Source organism: Felis catus, chromosome B4, assembly GCF_018350175.1.
Source record: "Felis catus isolate Fca126 chromosome B4, F.catus_Fca126_mat1.0, whole genome shotgun sequence".
Classification (NCBI taxonomy): Eukaryota; Metazoa; Chordata; class Mammalia; order Carnivora; family Felidae; genus Felis; species Felis catus.
This window is the reverse complement of record NC_058374.1, coordinates 115,141,806-115,156,879: the sequence shown is the minus strand read 5'-3', so window position 1 is coordinate 115,156,879 and position 15,074 is coordinate 115,141,806. Positions and strand designations below refer to the sequence as shown.

The 15,074-nt window shown below is 42.3% G+C and overlaps 1 protein-coding gene across 3 annotated transcripts in view; it reads right to left on the bottom strand.

Moving 5' to 3' along the window:
• The window catches only part of CRADD (CASP2 and RIPK1 domain containing adaptor with death domain), a 180,689-nt gene extending 166,599 nt beyond the window's left edge, over positions 1-14,090 (bottom strand). The window contains exons 1-2 of one of the 3 annotated variants that reach the window (XM_045062156.1): positions 13,791-14,090; positions 8,675-8,978 (exon numbers count right to left, since the gene is read on the bottom strand). In XM_045062156.1, the coding sequence (XP_044918091.1) occupies positions 8,675-8,972 (298 nt within the window). In that variant the 5' untranslated portion in view covers positions 8,973-8,978; positions 13,791-14,090. Of the gene's footprint in view, positions 1-8,674; positions 8,979-9,076; positions 9,274-10,311; positions 10,500-13,790 lie in introns of those variants that run through there. The other 2 variants (XM_006933926.5, XM_003989115.6) reach the window with 2 other exon arrangements.
• Positions 14,091-15,074: the final 984 nt, after the last annotated feature.

The following is a 15,074-nucleotide window of genomic DNA, read 5'->3' as shown; positions in this document are numbered from 1 at the left end:
TGATAGCTTTCACCTTTCGATAGCAAGATTTAAGAGCTGCAAAAGTGGAACCTGATTCCAGTATCAGGAGAGCCAATACACCGTCTCCTAATCACAGCCAAGAAGATTTAGTCTTTTTTTACTCTCAAGGTAGCAAGCTGGGACAGGAGCAACCCAGGGGCTCTGTTCCTTGACCCCATGTGGCCTCACATTAGACCTCACCCCCCAAAAAAGAGTAAAATAAGAGACGGGGGAGAGAGACATACCAGCCAGAATTTAGTCTTCTGACAATAGGCAGTAAAGAGAAAGACAGAGAAGTCCCTCGGGCTGCACGCCTGGGAGTGACTGGAGTAGGGGAGGGAAGAACACTGGGGGCTGGCAAATGATGGGCTCTAGAGCAGCCACCGTTGTCAGAATTAGGGGGGAGAGAAAAGCGTACCTTGAAAATGTGTTTTTATAGGCCATGAATTAGCAGGCTTTAAAGTGCCTGGATTCCAAATTTGGCCCTACTGGGTTGTATGACCCTGAGCACATGACTAAACATCTCCGTGCAATAACAGTAATAATACCACCACCTGTCTCACCACGTTATTGCCAGAATTAAATGAATTAATAAATGCAAAGGACCTGGACCAGTTCCTGGCACAAAGTAAAGCTGCCAATAAATATTATGGTAGTTATTTCACTGGCTAAGCCATTCCCAGTACATCAAGCCTGTATATCCCCCCAGGGTTCTTCTAATGGATTTATATGTTGGCAGCAGAGTCACACCTGTGTAGGGTCTAAGGTTCTGGAACATTCTTGAGCAACACAGTTCAAGAAATTCAAAGAATTAAAAACACTTGGTTTTAGGGGCGCCTGGGTGGCGCAGTCGGTTAAGCGTCCGACTTCAGCCAGGTCACGATCTCGCGGTCCGTGAGTTCGAGCCCCGCGTCAGGCTCTGGGCTGATGGCTCGGAGCCTGGAGCCTGTTTCCGATTCTGTGTCTCCCTCTCTCTCTGCCCCTCCCCCGTTCATGCTCTGTCTCTCTCTGTCCGAAAAATAAATAAACGTTGAAAAAAAAAAAAAAAAAAAAAACACTTGGTTTTAATCAAAACAAAACTACGTATCCTTCTACATCTCCATTCCCACCACCTTTCCACCTCACCTCACCAGAAAACAAGAACAACTCTTCAAGCAAGTACACAACTTTGGGAAGTTCATACTTGGGGAACAACAAGTGACAAAGGAGCCACGCGCCTAATCAGCTGGTCTGATTTCAAGGTTCTCAACCCTGGCTGCATTCTACAATGACCTCACTGAGGCATTTGCACATGTCCCTGTGCTTGCTTGTGTACACATGCATGGGTGTACAAATGCGTGTGTGCGTGTGTGTGTGTGTGTGTGTGTGTCTTACTACCACTGCCCAGATCACACCTCCACAGATTTTGGCACGAATTGGCTTGCATCAGAGTCTAGCGATCAGTAATGTTTTAAAGCCAGGGCCGAGAAACAACAACCTAAATCAACCACGATAGTCAATAGGGTGATTGATGTAGCCGCGTGGCCCATACATCCACAGGAGGGAGAAAAAAGTCACGGTGAGAATTTCTAAGAGAAAAGAACATAAAATCCATTTTTTAAAGTGAAATGGAAGCATCCTGCTGGGGAGAGGCCTGTCACATGGTTTGCTATTCCTAGAAAGAGCTACAATTAGCTGCCAACAGATGCATTATTTCATCAGTCCCATAAATACTCGATAAAAGTCTTCCACTCTCCCTTTATGTCAGCCTTGCAGAAGCAGGGGGAGAAATCTTCTGATAAAATGCAGTACTAAACTATCAAAATTTCCTTTTAAATGATTAAAATTAGCATTAATAAAAATAAAATATTTTAGCAAAATCTTATCCCAGTACACCTCTAAAAGCCCTTGAAATTTTTCCTCTTAAAACAAAAAGCATTACTATAATTTTTTAAAAGCTTATTTCAATTATTAACACAACAGCATAATACAATTCCACTTGAAACCCAGTGGGGAGCCAAGAATAGCAAAAAAAATCCTAAATCAAGAGTTGGGAGGCCTGGATTCTAGTTCGACAATAAATTACATTAACTAGCTATGTAATCATGGGCAAGCTGACTTAATCTCCCTAGGCCTCAGCTTTCTCAGAGAAAAATTAGATGATCTATGAGTCCCTCCCAGCCTAAAATTCTGGAATACCAGAATATGTCTCCATCTTGCTGACTCTGGTACACTAGCAAATGAACATGTTTAGAACTTAGAAAAATTAAAATTCAGTCATTCTGGCAATTCTACTAATAAATTTAACCAACTCCCAGCCACTCTGCATAATCTGAATGAGAAAAACAATAAAGTGCCTTGAATATGGTACCATCTTCTATATGAACTATAGCTGGAGCCTTCCTTCCCCAACTACACGACCAGGGGATGGTTTCTGCCCCAAACTCCTGTCTTTTTAAATAAGAAAATGTGTGGGAAGAATCTTTACAATCTTTTGCCACATCTTCAAACCATTATTTCATAGTATTTTTCTTCAAGTGACTCATTTTTACCTAAATAAAAGCTATGGATTTTTTAAAGTAACTTCACGGGACGCCTGGGTGGCTTCGTCAGTTAAACGTCCAACTCTTGATTTCGGCTCAGGTCATGATCTCACGGTTTGTGGGTTCGAGCCCCACGTTGGGCTCTGCACTGACAGTGCACAGCCTGCTTGGGGTTCTCTCTCTCCCTCTCTCTCTGCCCCTCCTCCTTTCACTCGCTCTCGTCTCAAAATAAATAAATAAACATTAAAAAAAATAAAAGTAAGGGGGCGCCAGGGTGGCTCAGTCAGTTAAGCCTCCGACTTCAGGTCAGATCATGATCTCATGGTTTGTGAGTTCAGGCCCCGCCTCGGGCTCTGTGCGGACAGTTCAGAGCCTGGAGCCTGCTTCAGATTCTGTGTCTCCCTCTCCCTCTGCCTCTCCCCCACCTGTGCTCTGTCTCTCTCTCAAAAAAAATAAATAAATAAAATGTAAAAAAAAATAAAAGTAAGTTCATAGATAGAAAACAGTTTTACTTGCCATAAATGGAAGGAGACCACGAGATTAATATAAGGGAAAAAAGGCAACACAACTCAAATCTAGCTAAATACTGTTGTCCACAGAAGGCTTTAGGCATAAGGACCTCTTTCTCTTTGTTAAAAAGAAAAACCGGCAAGTGTCAAGAGATATATTACAGCAAAGGGAGGCTTTCATTTGGATATCCTCAGGATTGAAACAGAAAGAAAAAGGAAATGACTCTCTCGCCATGAGATTCACTCCCATATCTGCACATCACCTAAAATCATTTTAAGAACTACCCAACGTCATGGCTGTGCACGCATCTCACATTTGGGGAAGCACAACAACAAATGACCAAGACTGGGCCTTTGCTGACACGCAGCCTGACTCATCTCTCCGTGAGGGAGGTTATTATCCCAGACAGGCCTGGGCTCTAGCCACACTGTCACTGAGGGCTCCCACTGGAGCTCCTGCGCCTTTGTGGTCCCCTTTATCTGAAACGTTCTTCCTCTCGGTACCCACTCTGTTGCAGAATTCAGGTCTCTGCTCTGTGTCATCACAGCGGAGAGACTGTCTCTGACCACCCCGCGCGGTCTGCAAAGCCCTCCCTCGCCACCACCACCACACACACACACACACACACACACACACACACACACAGCATCCCCCCCATCTGCTTGTTGCCTATCCGCGTCAGAATACAGAACACAGTGAGCTCCAGAAGCACACGGGCTTTGTTTCCCATAATATCCTAGCACCTAATGTCAACACTCAATATTTGTTGAATGAACAGTGAATCCCCTCAGTTGATCTGGAGGCCCTTCACGTGACTTTATTTCCTAGCGCCTGGTATCTAGTTGGCCCTCAGGAAGGACATGATGGTCACGACGGGGCTCTCTGTAGACTCCGCCCTCACCACAGCGAAGGGTCTTACCGTGGATGCTGACCCACCACTCCCTCTCGAGCACACAGGATGCCATAAAGTGAACTCTACTCAGCCACACAAGTGCCTGGATAGACCACAAGCTGGAAAAACCGAGATCAACACTGAACTTACATATGCCGAGTAGGGCTCGTTCATGGTAATGACCGTAGAATCCCAGGCTAGAAATTGTTCCAACAAACCTACTACAATCCCTGAGATTTTTGCTATTATTGCTCAGTAACTTCAGATGCATCCAAGCATACATCTGAGAGCCAGAGTGTATCTTGAGAGGGTAGCCGATGTGCCTCTGCACGGTCATATTCCAAAAGGGACAGACAGAGCCCTGGAGCCCGTGGGTAGAGGAGAAACAGGCCCGTCCTGCGTCCTGCAGGGCAGGGCGTGAGGGCGGCCACGGTGTCAGGGCATAGGGTCAGTGGCGAGGACCGGCTCAAACTCAAGCAAAGCTGAAGCAAATAGCCTCAGGAGGCTAGAGAGTTGAAGCAGCTGATGCTAACATATGAGGCACCGAGTTGTGTTCCAAGACTGCTGTTCTTCATCCTTGCCAGTGGCTAAGAGGACATAAAGCAGGAATCTAGCCTCCGGACAAGGGGGGAGAAAAACACTCCCAAGTCTAACAGAAGACTGGAGTTAAAGGCAAAGTTGCCAGGCTGACTGTTAAGTGAGAATCACAGCAGAGACCTAGTCCCACAAACAGGGCCAACACCTTGGAACAGAGAGTCCCGGGGCCCAGGAGTCCCTCCCACCGTGACTTAGGCTAAGTCCTACCAGCTGGTGAGACTGGGGCTGCCCATAAACCTCCTTTCCAGATCCAGATTAGCTCAAGCACTAGAGACAGCTTGTCAGCAGACAGGGCCCATGAGCAGTAGGAAGCCAGGCAGGCGGGCACATGCTGTCTACATCCAGATTCAGCCCTGTTCTCATCTCCTAAAAGACCAGACAGGAGCCCAGGGAGGACTGCCAGCTGATCTACTGTCTACTGTGTGACCTTGGCTAGCAAGGGACACACTATGAAGTGTCCCTTCCACGGTGCCAAGCTGGATTAAGTAATTTTATTGCCAGAAATCCTTTTTTAAAATATTAAGAGTCCTTACAAGGTGAGAAAAACACAAAATCAATTATCCATTAACATCTTAGACTTTTTTTTTTTTTTAACAGAGATAGGAAAACCTATCATCTAGGCAGACTGAAGGAATCAAAGCTTTAAGGTATTTCTTCATGTTTCTGGATTTGATAAGGGTGGGATTTAAGAGACCAGAGGGGATTAAGATACAACTCGATTTTTCTCTAAAAAATTACACCCAGAATATAAATAAAAAGCAACTAACTAGGATCAATCACCAAATAAGGCCTTCTGAGGCAGCTCAGAATTTACAGCGAAACACAGAAGTTCAACAAGCAAAGGGAAAACCAGGATTCCTGGAGAAGACCAAAACAAAAATGCTTTTTAATCAAATGAAATCAGTTCTTTCTTGGAGAAGTTGCAGGCTCTTGGCCAAAGAGAAATAGGTATTTCAGCCCATTTGTTCTCAGGCCTCCTAAGAGGAGACCACCAAACCTACGCAAATCAATTACTAACAACAAAGTGAGTAAATGATCAGACGAGGTTAATGTATTACACAGAATATATAAGCTCCACATTGTCCGACAGTTTAATCCCCCAAAATTCAAAAAATGCCTTTACAAGATTTAAATGGACTCTTTAAAAGTTTATTAAAACTACTCTCTTACAACACTGGAAAAGCACAGGGTCCGGGGGAAATAGACCTCTGGGTCCATCTGCGTTTTTGCGGGAACATGAACTTGAAGGCATCTCAACTCTCATACTCTTTCCAGGATTTAAAACAAAAAAAAAAAAAAAAATATATATATATATATATATATATATATATACACATACATATATATGTGTGTGTGTGTGTGTGTGTGTGTAGGTTTTCAATTAATTAAGTCCCAATTAACTATAGAATTAAAATATTGCCATCAACTTAATTAAACACTGAAAGTTTAAGCTCCCAAATAAGAGAAGGCTATTAACAGCTCCTTTAAAATATATCATCTCTTCCATCTTTTACCCTCCCACACACATTTTATATATTTTTTAAATTTATATCTTTATATATCTTGCTAAAACTTTTGGTATAGTGGACTTTCCATAACGTGTGGATATTAAAAGTGATTTTTATGAGAGGGAAAACTACAAAGTAAATAAGGGAGTGATAAATTCCAAATCTAGGATTTATCAGTAAGTGGGCTTTGGGGATGAGCTAGGACTAGGAGGAGCATCCAGGGTCCTCAAAGGCAATGGTGATTTTTTGTAATTTTTTTTTAATGTTTATTTCTGAGAGAGAGAGAGAGAGAGAGAGAGAGAGAGAGAGAGAGACAGCGTGAGTGGGAGAGGGGCAGAGAGAGCGGGAAACACAGAATCCCAAGCAGGCTCCAGGCTCCAAGCTGTCAGCACAGAGCCCAACGCACAGGCTTGAACTCACTAACCGCAAGATCATGACCTGAGCCAAAGTCGGACACTTAACTGAGCCACCGGGGCGCCCTCGTGATATTTTTTTAAAAAACTGAGTGATGGGGAAGCAGGTGTTCTCTGTGCCGTTTTTCTCCACACCATACCTATATTTTATAATCTTGCTTAAAATACTCAATAATTAACAAAAGTTATTTTAAAAGTGAGTTTATGTGATTATCATTGTAGAAGATAAAGAGAAATACATGTAAATCAAACTCTCCCTTCAAAACATTTTTCAATAGCTATGTTGCTCAACAAAAAGTAGGACAGTTAAGAGTATTCAATGTCTACAGTAGCCAACCTATCGTTCATTTGAACACTTCCACAGAATTAACAAATCGATATTATTTTTCACACAGACACATTCAACTTTTTCTCACGTTAAACTGTTTCATTCTGCTTACTTAAAAAAAAAAAAAAAACCTATCTTGCTCTCGGCTTCTGTGTAACTTTCACCATTTGGTAAAAATAAACCATAATTTTTTTTCTTGTTCTCTGAATAAATCTGAAGAAATGAAAATAGGGTCACACCTCTATGAACAACATACAACAGGACAATTTACATCACCTCACATCACTTACATCACCTCAAATGATTATAAAATTAAATTAAATATTTTGGTAGCAACAGGCTCTCAGTTTGCCTGCTTTGTTGTTTCCAACTGTTTAGCGCAAAGAGGAATCTCAAAGTCGAATACCAGGAAAAGACACTGGATACCCTATTTTTCTTCACGTGTCCCCAGTTCTATGTTATTTATTTTGTTTTCAGTAAAGTGGTAGATACGTCTTAGACACTTCAGCTTCAATTTGTTCACATACCTGGAGTATTTAATTTTGTAAGGACAGTCGAATTTGAGAATTCCTGTGGTCCTCAAAGGACAGCTATTTTCAGTATTTCAGAATGCCTAAAACATACATTTACCTATAATTTGGTCATGCTAGAAAATGAAAATATGTTTGCTGTTTCCACTAGGATTTAACCAAGCCCTCTTACATTAAGCGGTTATCTCATGCAGAGCAGATATTCAGACATATGCCATTAATAAAAATAGAAGAGTTAATCATGATTACTTAGTATGTGTGGCCTGAAAAATCATTCAAAATATGAGGTCCATGAACAAAAAACAAAAATAAAATATGAGGTCCATGGGGCAAAAATAATAAGATCGGTCTTTTATTCCTTATTTGTTTTTTAACCAGTTAGGTTGGTATGTTTAAAACTACAACAACAAAGTCTGAGGACTACCGTCTCAGAGGAGTTCTATCACTGCTTTTAAAAACTAAAGAGAAGGTTGACTTCCTGTTAAAAATTTGCAAGTCAACTTGAAACTATTTATTTTCTTTCTTTTTTCATTGATTTGTTTTTATTTTACTTATGTATAGATTTATTTATTTTTATTTTTATTTTTATTTTTTATTTTTATTTTTTTGCCAGTTCAATTCTCTGCTCCTCCTTCTTTGTAAAACAGTAAACGCCATGGAAGTGTCAGAGGGAAAGTGTTTCATAGCACATCTTCCTGCTACAAGCCATGCTAATAGCACCAGGACTGTTTCTCTTCTCCATAGCTTCCAACTTACCTTAAAATCGAAATGAGACCCTCTCCAAACTACTGACCCTCTAACATTAAATACTCCGGGTGTCTGAACAAAGCCAAACAAAAAAGAACGACTTTAAATCGTAACCTTTAAAAACTTACTTAACCAGCTTTCCAAATAATCCCCTTTGGCCATGTAGGACAGCTTAGGGAACAGGTGCAAGGCGTGCCTTCCTAGAGGCTGTCTCCTCCTTCCCGAAGCTGACCTTTTCCAGCCAGCAGCTCTGGCACCCCACAAATCAGTTATCAGTGGGCCCAATGCCTGCTTTCCCATCTGCACTTTCCAAATGGCTCCCAATGCCAAGGGCTGAGATATGACCTGGCTCTCAGATGAGAACATGCCTCCCAAGTGACTTGCCAAGCTTCCCTGGAAGCATTTCTAAATGTATTCTCTGACCTCCCTTCCCACCCTCGCAATCATGGTTCATTCTTCCTTCCTTCCCTGCACTTCCTAATTCCACTTCCTCATCCTGTGCCTCCGATACCATGTGCCTTCAGTCCAAACTGCTTACCCACTCCCAGCCTAAAACCCCAACTTCACATCCAAAGGGCAGTTTCAACAATTTTGCAACTGAAATCAAATGATCTTTTTGAGGCCTACCTGCAGGCAGCTCCGTTATGGCTTCTTCCCTTGCCTTCTCCAGCTTCTCCCTAACCCAGGGAAATTCCTGCAGGGACTCTAGGAATGCATCAAACGCTTTAGGACCTCTGGAAGGTAGGATATCCAGCAGCAGCATTGTTTTCCGGAGGCCTGTGGCTTGAGCTTTGATTTCCTGAACATGGTTTTCCGTCAAGACGCCTTCCTGGTAAAGATATTGAAGAACCAGTCCCTCCACCAGTACCTCGGCACCCAGCTCCAGGCGAAGGGAGCGAAGCACCTGCTTGTCTCTAGCCTCCATCTCTCCCTGGGAAAAGACAGAATAACAGCTCAGATTACAGGACCGCTGACCAACCCCTAAAGACAGTGTCCTGCATGCGAGGCAAACTCCTTAAGGTCAGGTACCTCTTTGAATCCTAGCTGAGTGCCAGACCACGGTGTATAGTCCCTGGCTGTTAAGTCAAGGCAAATTAATCTTGAACGTTTCCGAACATAACGAACAACCCTGAACATGAATCATCTTTTCTGTTTCTACTTTCCTCACAGTGGGGTCCTAGCTCGATTCCTTGCTTGATAAAGAGATTCGGAAAAACGTGGGTCAGAGACCCTGCTTTAAAAAAAAAAAAAAAAAAGCAACTTTGATCGGAGAATTACAGAGCAGCATTTCATTTTAACATACTTAAAAAGAAACAGTGGCTTTATTTTAACACTGCCTTCATCAGAGATGCCCAATACCAGAGTTAACTGCCAATACGCATGCAAGGTGCCCTTCTGACCATGGGCATTTGCTGAACTTGTACAACAATGGGAGTGAGCACCAGAGCCCAGTAGGTACCAGTGAGTCTAAGGTTCTTTTCCCAAAAAAAAAAAAAAAAAAAAAAAAAAAAAAAAGCCCTATACACCATCACCTTCAAGAAAAATATTGTGTATGCCCAGTCTATGATAAACCTTACATATGGTCACAGACTCCACCCCTTCCCTCTAAGAATTACGAATCCCTGTGACTACACTGCCAGGACCACACACGCATGGGACATTTAATGGGGATCTTCTTTTTCTCTACAAGAAAAAAAATGTCCACACGCCACTCCTGGTCAGTAGCCATGCACGATTTAAAGGCCACTACCCGTGAACTCCAGGGCGCCGGTGCGGAAGCCGTGGATGTAAAGAAGCGGCGGGGATGGGGGAGGGGAGGACGCGGCACATGGGGCTTCCAGGCACCCACAGAAAGTACCACCGGCCGGGGACCCGACCCCACCCCGTCGAGTAGCCCTCGGTGAAGTCTGAGAGGTGGCAGGTGAGGGGGAGGGTGTGCACTTTTGGCCGCCAGAGCCTATTTGGAACTTTTATTCCCTGCCTCGCCAGCTGAAATCCTGTTGTATTACGAAAGGGAAGAACTATGAGAGATTCTCGGGGCAACCTGACAAGCTAAAACGAGGGTGCTGGGAATGAACTTCATAGCGGACAGAAGCGGGAGCGGCCCCGGCACCCCCCACCGCCACCCCAACCCGGTCGGGCTCGGAAACGCCGCCAACAAGTTACGTGGGCGGGGGAGCCAAGCAGTGCCCAGGCCGCAGACACCACAGTGCGGGGCCTTCGAGAAAAAAATGGATACGGGTTTCTGGTTTCCTGTTACTTACGTCTGCAAACACGTATATTGAAAGGAAAAAAAAAAAAAAAAAAAAAAAAACGCAACCGAAATCCAGACTGTTAGGGAACCTGTACCATAAGCACCATCTTTGTTGCAGGCGAAAGCCCTGAACAGGAAGTGGTATCGCCATCTTTGTTGAGGGCAAACACGGGAAGCGCTGTGAGCATTTTTATTGGGGGACCCAAGCGTCAGATTGAAGCCTTTTTCGCCATGTTTACTGTGGGTAAACAACATAGCCTCTTGAGATGGAAAAATAGTAGCATCATTTAGCGGGTTATCTAAGGAAAGGAGTAATTGGATAATTGCATTTTAGTCCTAGAACTCCACCAGGGCCTTGCACACAATTCGCGTACCTTGTCAGCGAAGGCTACCATGACCATTCTATTTTAAATTGCAACATTGGGGCCCCCGGGTGGTTTAGTGGTTAAGCAGCAGACTGTTGATTTGAGCTCAGATCAAGATCTCAGGGTTGGTAGGATCCAGCCCCTCATCGGTGCCTGCATTAATAGCGCGAAGCCTGCTTGGAATTCTCTCTTCCTCTCCCTCTGCCCCTACCGGGCTCACATTCTTTTCTCTCAAAATAAACAAACATTTAAAATTGCAACATTCATCTCCTGCACTCCCCATCTCTATTCCAACTTTGTTTTTATCTGTAGCACGTATTACTATCTTATTAAAACTTTCACTTAATTGTCATCTTTTTCCCTCCTCTAAAAATGTAGGATTGTTTATATCATTTTATATCAGAGTTCCTGCCCACAAAGAGATTACAAGTCAGTCAGTCATGATTCAGTTGTAGCAATCTGCTACTCTAGACAGTAAGGAATTTGCCACAGAAAATTGGGGACATTCACAAGAAAGGCTGGAAAAGTCCTGGCCGTCCAAAAATGACTCCCTCAACAACATTGCCTAACTGACTCATGGCCACAATTTGGAAGGTGTCGTCAGGAAGCCACCACTCCACAGTCCCCACCTCTTCTCAACACTGACAGAGCAAGTAACTGGACATTGAAACACTTCTGCAGAAAAACCAAGGTCTCCACAGCCGTAATCGCCAACAGCATCAAAACAGCACCTGCAAATCTTATTCTGATGCATGCAATTGGTAAAACCTACTTTGCATGCAGAACATTAGCAGCAAAGGTGTCTGGGGCATGATTTGGAGTTTTCCAACTTCTGAAACGCAAAGACATTCTAAAAAGACAGCAGCTGATACTGGGGGGTGATCTTCTGAGTTCACCACATTTTTCATTTGGAAGGCAAGACAAATGCATGATCCAAATATAGAAAGATGGCAGAATATCAATATCAGGGTCCTTCCTGAATTCTTTTATGAAATGAGGCAATCAATAAATACATTCATTGATTCACTTTTAAATCAGTTGGGTGATATATGCAGAAAGTCATATGCCTGCTAAAAATTTGTTGATAGTAACAGGAAAAAAACCTCAAATATCACTATTTCTATAAAGGTTTTCTCAACCAACACCTCTAGTGGAAGATGAAAATATCTTTGTAAGCAAGTCAGCGGAAAGCAATTCTAAACCTCCCTCCTCAAAACCTTCTAATTTTTGTAACCAGTTTAAAGTGTTATTATACTAATATACCATTTTATTATACCAGCAGTGACAATTTTTTTACATAGGTGACAAGTATTATCACTAGCATTTTACATATGTGAATACTGTAGAATCAAAATGCCCGAATGTCCTCGCCAAAATTTCACAGCTATATGTAGAAAAACCTGAATTCTAACCAGGTCCTTCCAACTTCATGCCCTTTCAGTACACAGTATGCGTGGTGAAGAGTCTGTTATTCTAATGACAGCCAAAACATTGGCGGATCATTCTGGTGCCACCTCCTACTCTTGATAGTCCTGAGTTCCTAGTACTCTCTTCACTCTCTTCCTCTTTTTTTCCTTTTTTTCCCCTCTGGAATTGCTTTCCTTTCTTGGGCAAGATTTATCTTTTGTATGTGGACAAGTATTAGAAACATCCTCTGCCTTCAGCCAGATAAAGTGCAGACCTCTCGTGACACTAGCAATAGCTGAGGTTACAGACTTTTGGGTGTAGTTTTTCCAACTATAAACTTTGATCATTTTCAAACATGTAGTAAAGTTGAAACACATGGCACAAAGCACACCCACATAAAACTACCTAGTTTAAAACGCTTCCTAATGACTTGTTCTACTTGGAAAGACTTGAGATCTTCTGGGATCTAGAAGGAGACAGTGATGATGATGCCCAGGGGAGGTAGGGAGCCAATAGTGAGTTCCATGAAGAGTTCACAGAAGAGAAGAAAAGAGAGTAAGAGACAGCATGAGATGAGTTAGTGCAGGAGCTGAGGGCTGTGGAGTCCAGATGGTGAACAATGTAAGAGGTTGGCTATTAAGAATTTGACTTAAATCCCGAAGGTGAAGCCCTTGACCATTAAATTCCTCTTCCTATGGCAAATTTAGATGAGGATTCATGCTGCCCCCTAAGCAACTAGGCTGGCTTTCTGATTACTAGCCAACTGCCATCACTTAGCCTATTGACGGATCACCACCCCACATCAGCATACAGTGATACTTCTGAGCAGCACGCCAAAGATTCAGTTTCACTCATATAAATATCTAAGACCAGCAGACCCGAAAAAATCAAACAGACCAGAATCTCTATCACGGATGATTCCTCCTCCACTCTGTTTATTCCCTCTCCGTAGGCTGGAAATGTGCCCCCACAGAGGATTAAGCACCTGTTACTCGGTGGTAACAAATCTATTTTCAGGAAGGACAGATATTTTCTTTTTTCTCTTTCTCCTACCATGTTTACTTGGGTCAAACCCATTGTTAGTTTGCAAAACAAAGAGTCAAAAAGAACAAATGTATTATTTTTCTGTCTTTCAATTTGGTCTTTGGTTCTGCAACTTTCAAAACAAAAATCAAAGGAGTTGGACACTTTTGCTTCTTACTGTTTAATGGATGTGGAAATCAAGTCATGGAGAAAAATAGATTCTCTTCAAGCACACTTGAAACAGTCACAAAAATAGGTCACGAATTAAGTCACAAAGAAACTTTAATAAATTCCAAAAAAAATCAATAACTTACTATGTACTCTACCATTTTACAATAAAATTAGAAATTTTAACAAGATAGCTTCCATCGATCCCATCAGCTTAGAAACTAAATAAAATAACTCTTAAACTCTTGATTTAAAAAAAAAGTCTGTTAGTACATCAAGATGGAAAACAGCGTGGAGATTCCTTTAAAAAAATCAAAAGTAGAACTATCATATGATCCAGCAATCTTACTTCTGAGTATAGATCCGTGTTCATTGCAGCATCATACACGATAACCACATCACGGAATCAACTTAAGTGTCCATTGGCAGATGACTGGATACGGAAAATGTGAGATTATGTGTATGTGTGTGTACGTATAATTCTAAATATGCACATATTTGGCCTTAAAGCAGAAGAAAATCACACCTGTTAGAATGGCCAAAATCCAGAACGCTGACAATACCGAATGCTGAAGATGTTGAGCAACAGGAACTCTCATCCATGGCTAGTGGGAATGCCCAATGGTAGAGCTACTTTGGGAGACAGTTTGGCTGTTTTTAACAAAACCAGATATACTCTTATCATATGGTCCAGCAATTGTCCTCCCTGGTGTTTACTCAGAGGAGTTGAAAACATGTTCCCACAAAAACCTGACACAAATGTTTATAGGAACTTTATTCATAATTGCCAGATTTGGAGGCAACCAAGATGTCCTTCAGCAGGTAAATGGCTGATTATACCATCATACTTCTGGACAGTGGAATATGATTCATCCCTAAAAAAAAAGAAATGAGCTATCAAGTACGAAAAGACATGGGGGAACCTTAAATGCATATCACTAAGTGAAAGAAGCCAATCAGAAATGGCTACCTACTGTACGTCCCAACTCTATGACATTCTAGGAAAGACAACACTATGGAGACAGTAAAAAGATCACTGGTTGCCAGGAGATTGAGAGGGGAATATGAATAGGGCAATCACAGAGGACTTTTAGGGCAGCAAAAATACTCTATGCAATGCCATAATGATGGATCCATGTCATTATACATTTGTCCAAACCCATAGAATGTACAACACCAAGAGTGGGGGCACCTGGGTGGCTCGGTCAGTTAAGCATCTGACTTCAGCTCAGGTCGTTATCTCACAGTTTGTGGGTTCAAGTCCCACATTGGGCTCTGTGCTGACTGCTCAGAGTCTGGAGCCTGCTTTGGATTCTGTATCTCCTTCTCTCTCTGTCTCTCTCTCAAAAAAAACATTAAAAAAAAATAAACAGTGAGCCCAAAGGTAAATTATAAACTTTGGGTGATGATGATGTGTCAATGTAGGGTCATCACTTGTTACAAATATACCAGTCTGCAAGAAGATGTTGATAATGGTGAAGTCTCTATATGCATGGGGTACAGGGTATATGGCAAATCTCTATACCTTTCCCTCAGTTCTGCTGTGAATCTTAAACTGATCTAAAAAATATCCTTAACAGAAAGAAAGAGAGAGAGAGAGAGAGAGAGAGAGAGAGAGAGAGAGAAGGAAATCTTGTTGTATACCACAACATGATGAACATGGAGGATATTATGCTAAGTGAAATAAGCCAGACATGGACAAATGCTGCATGATCTCACTTACATGCAAAATCTGAAAAAGTCAAACTCATACATACAGAGAGTATGATGGTGGTTGCCAGGGGTTGGGAGAGGGGAAAATGAGGAGATG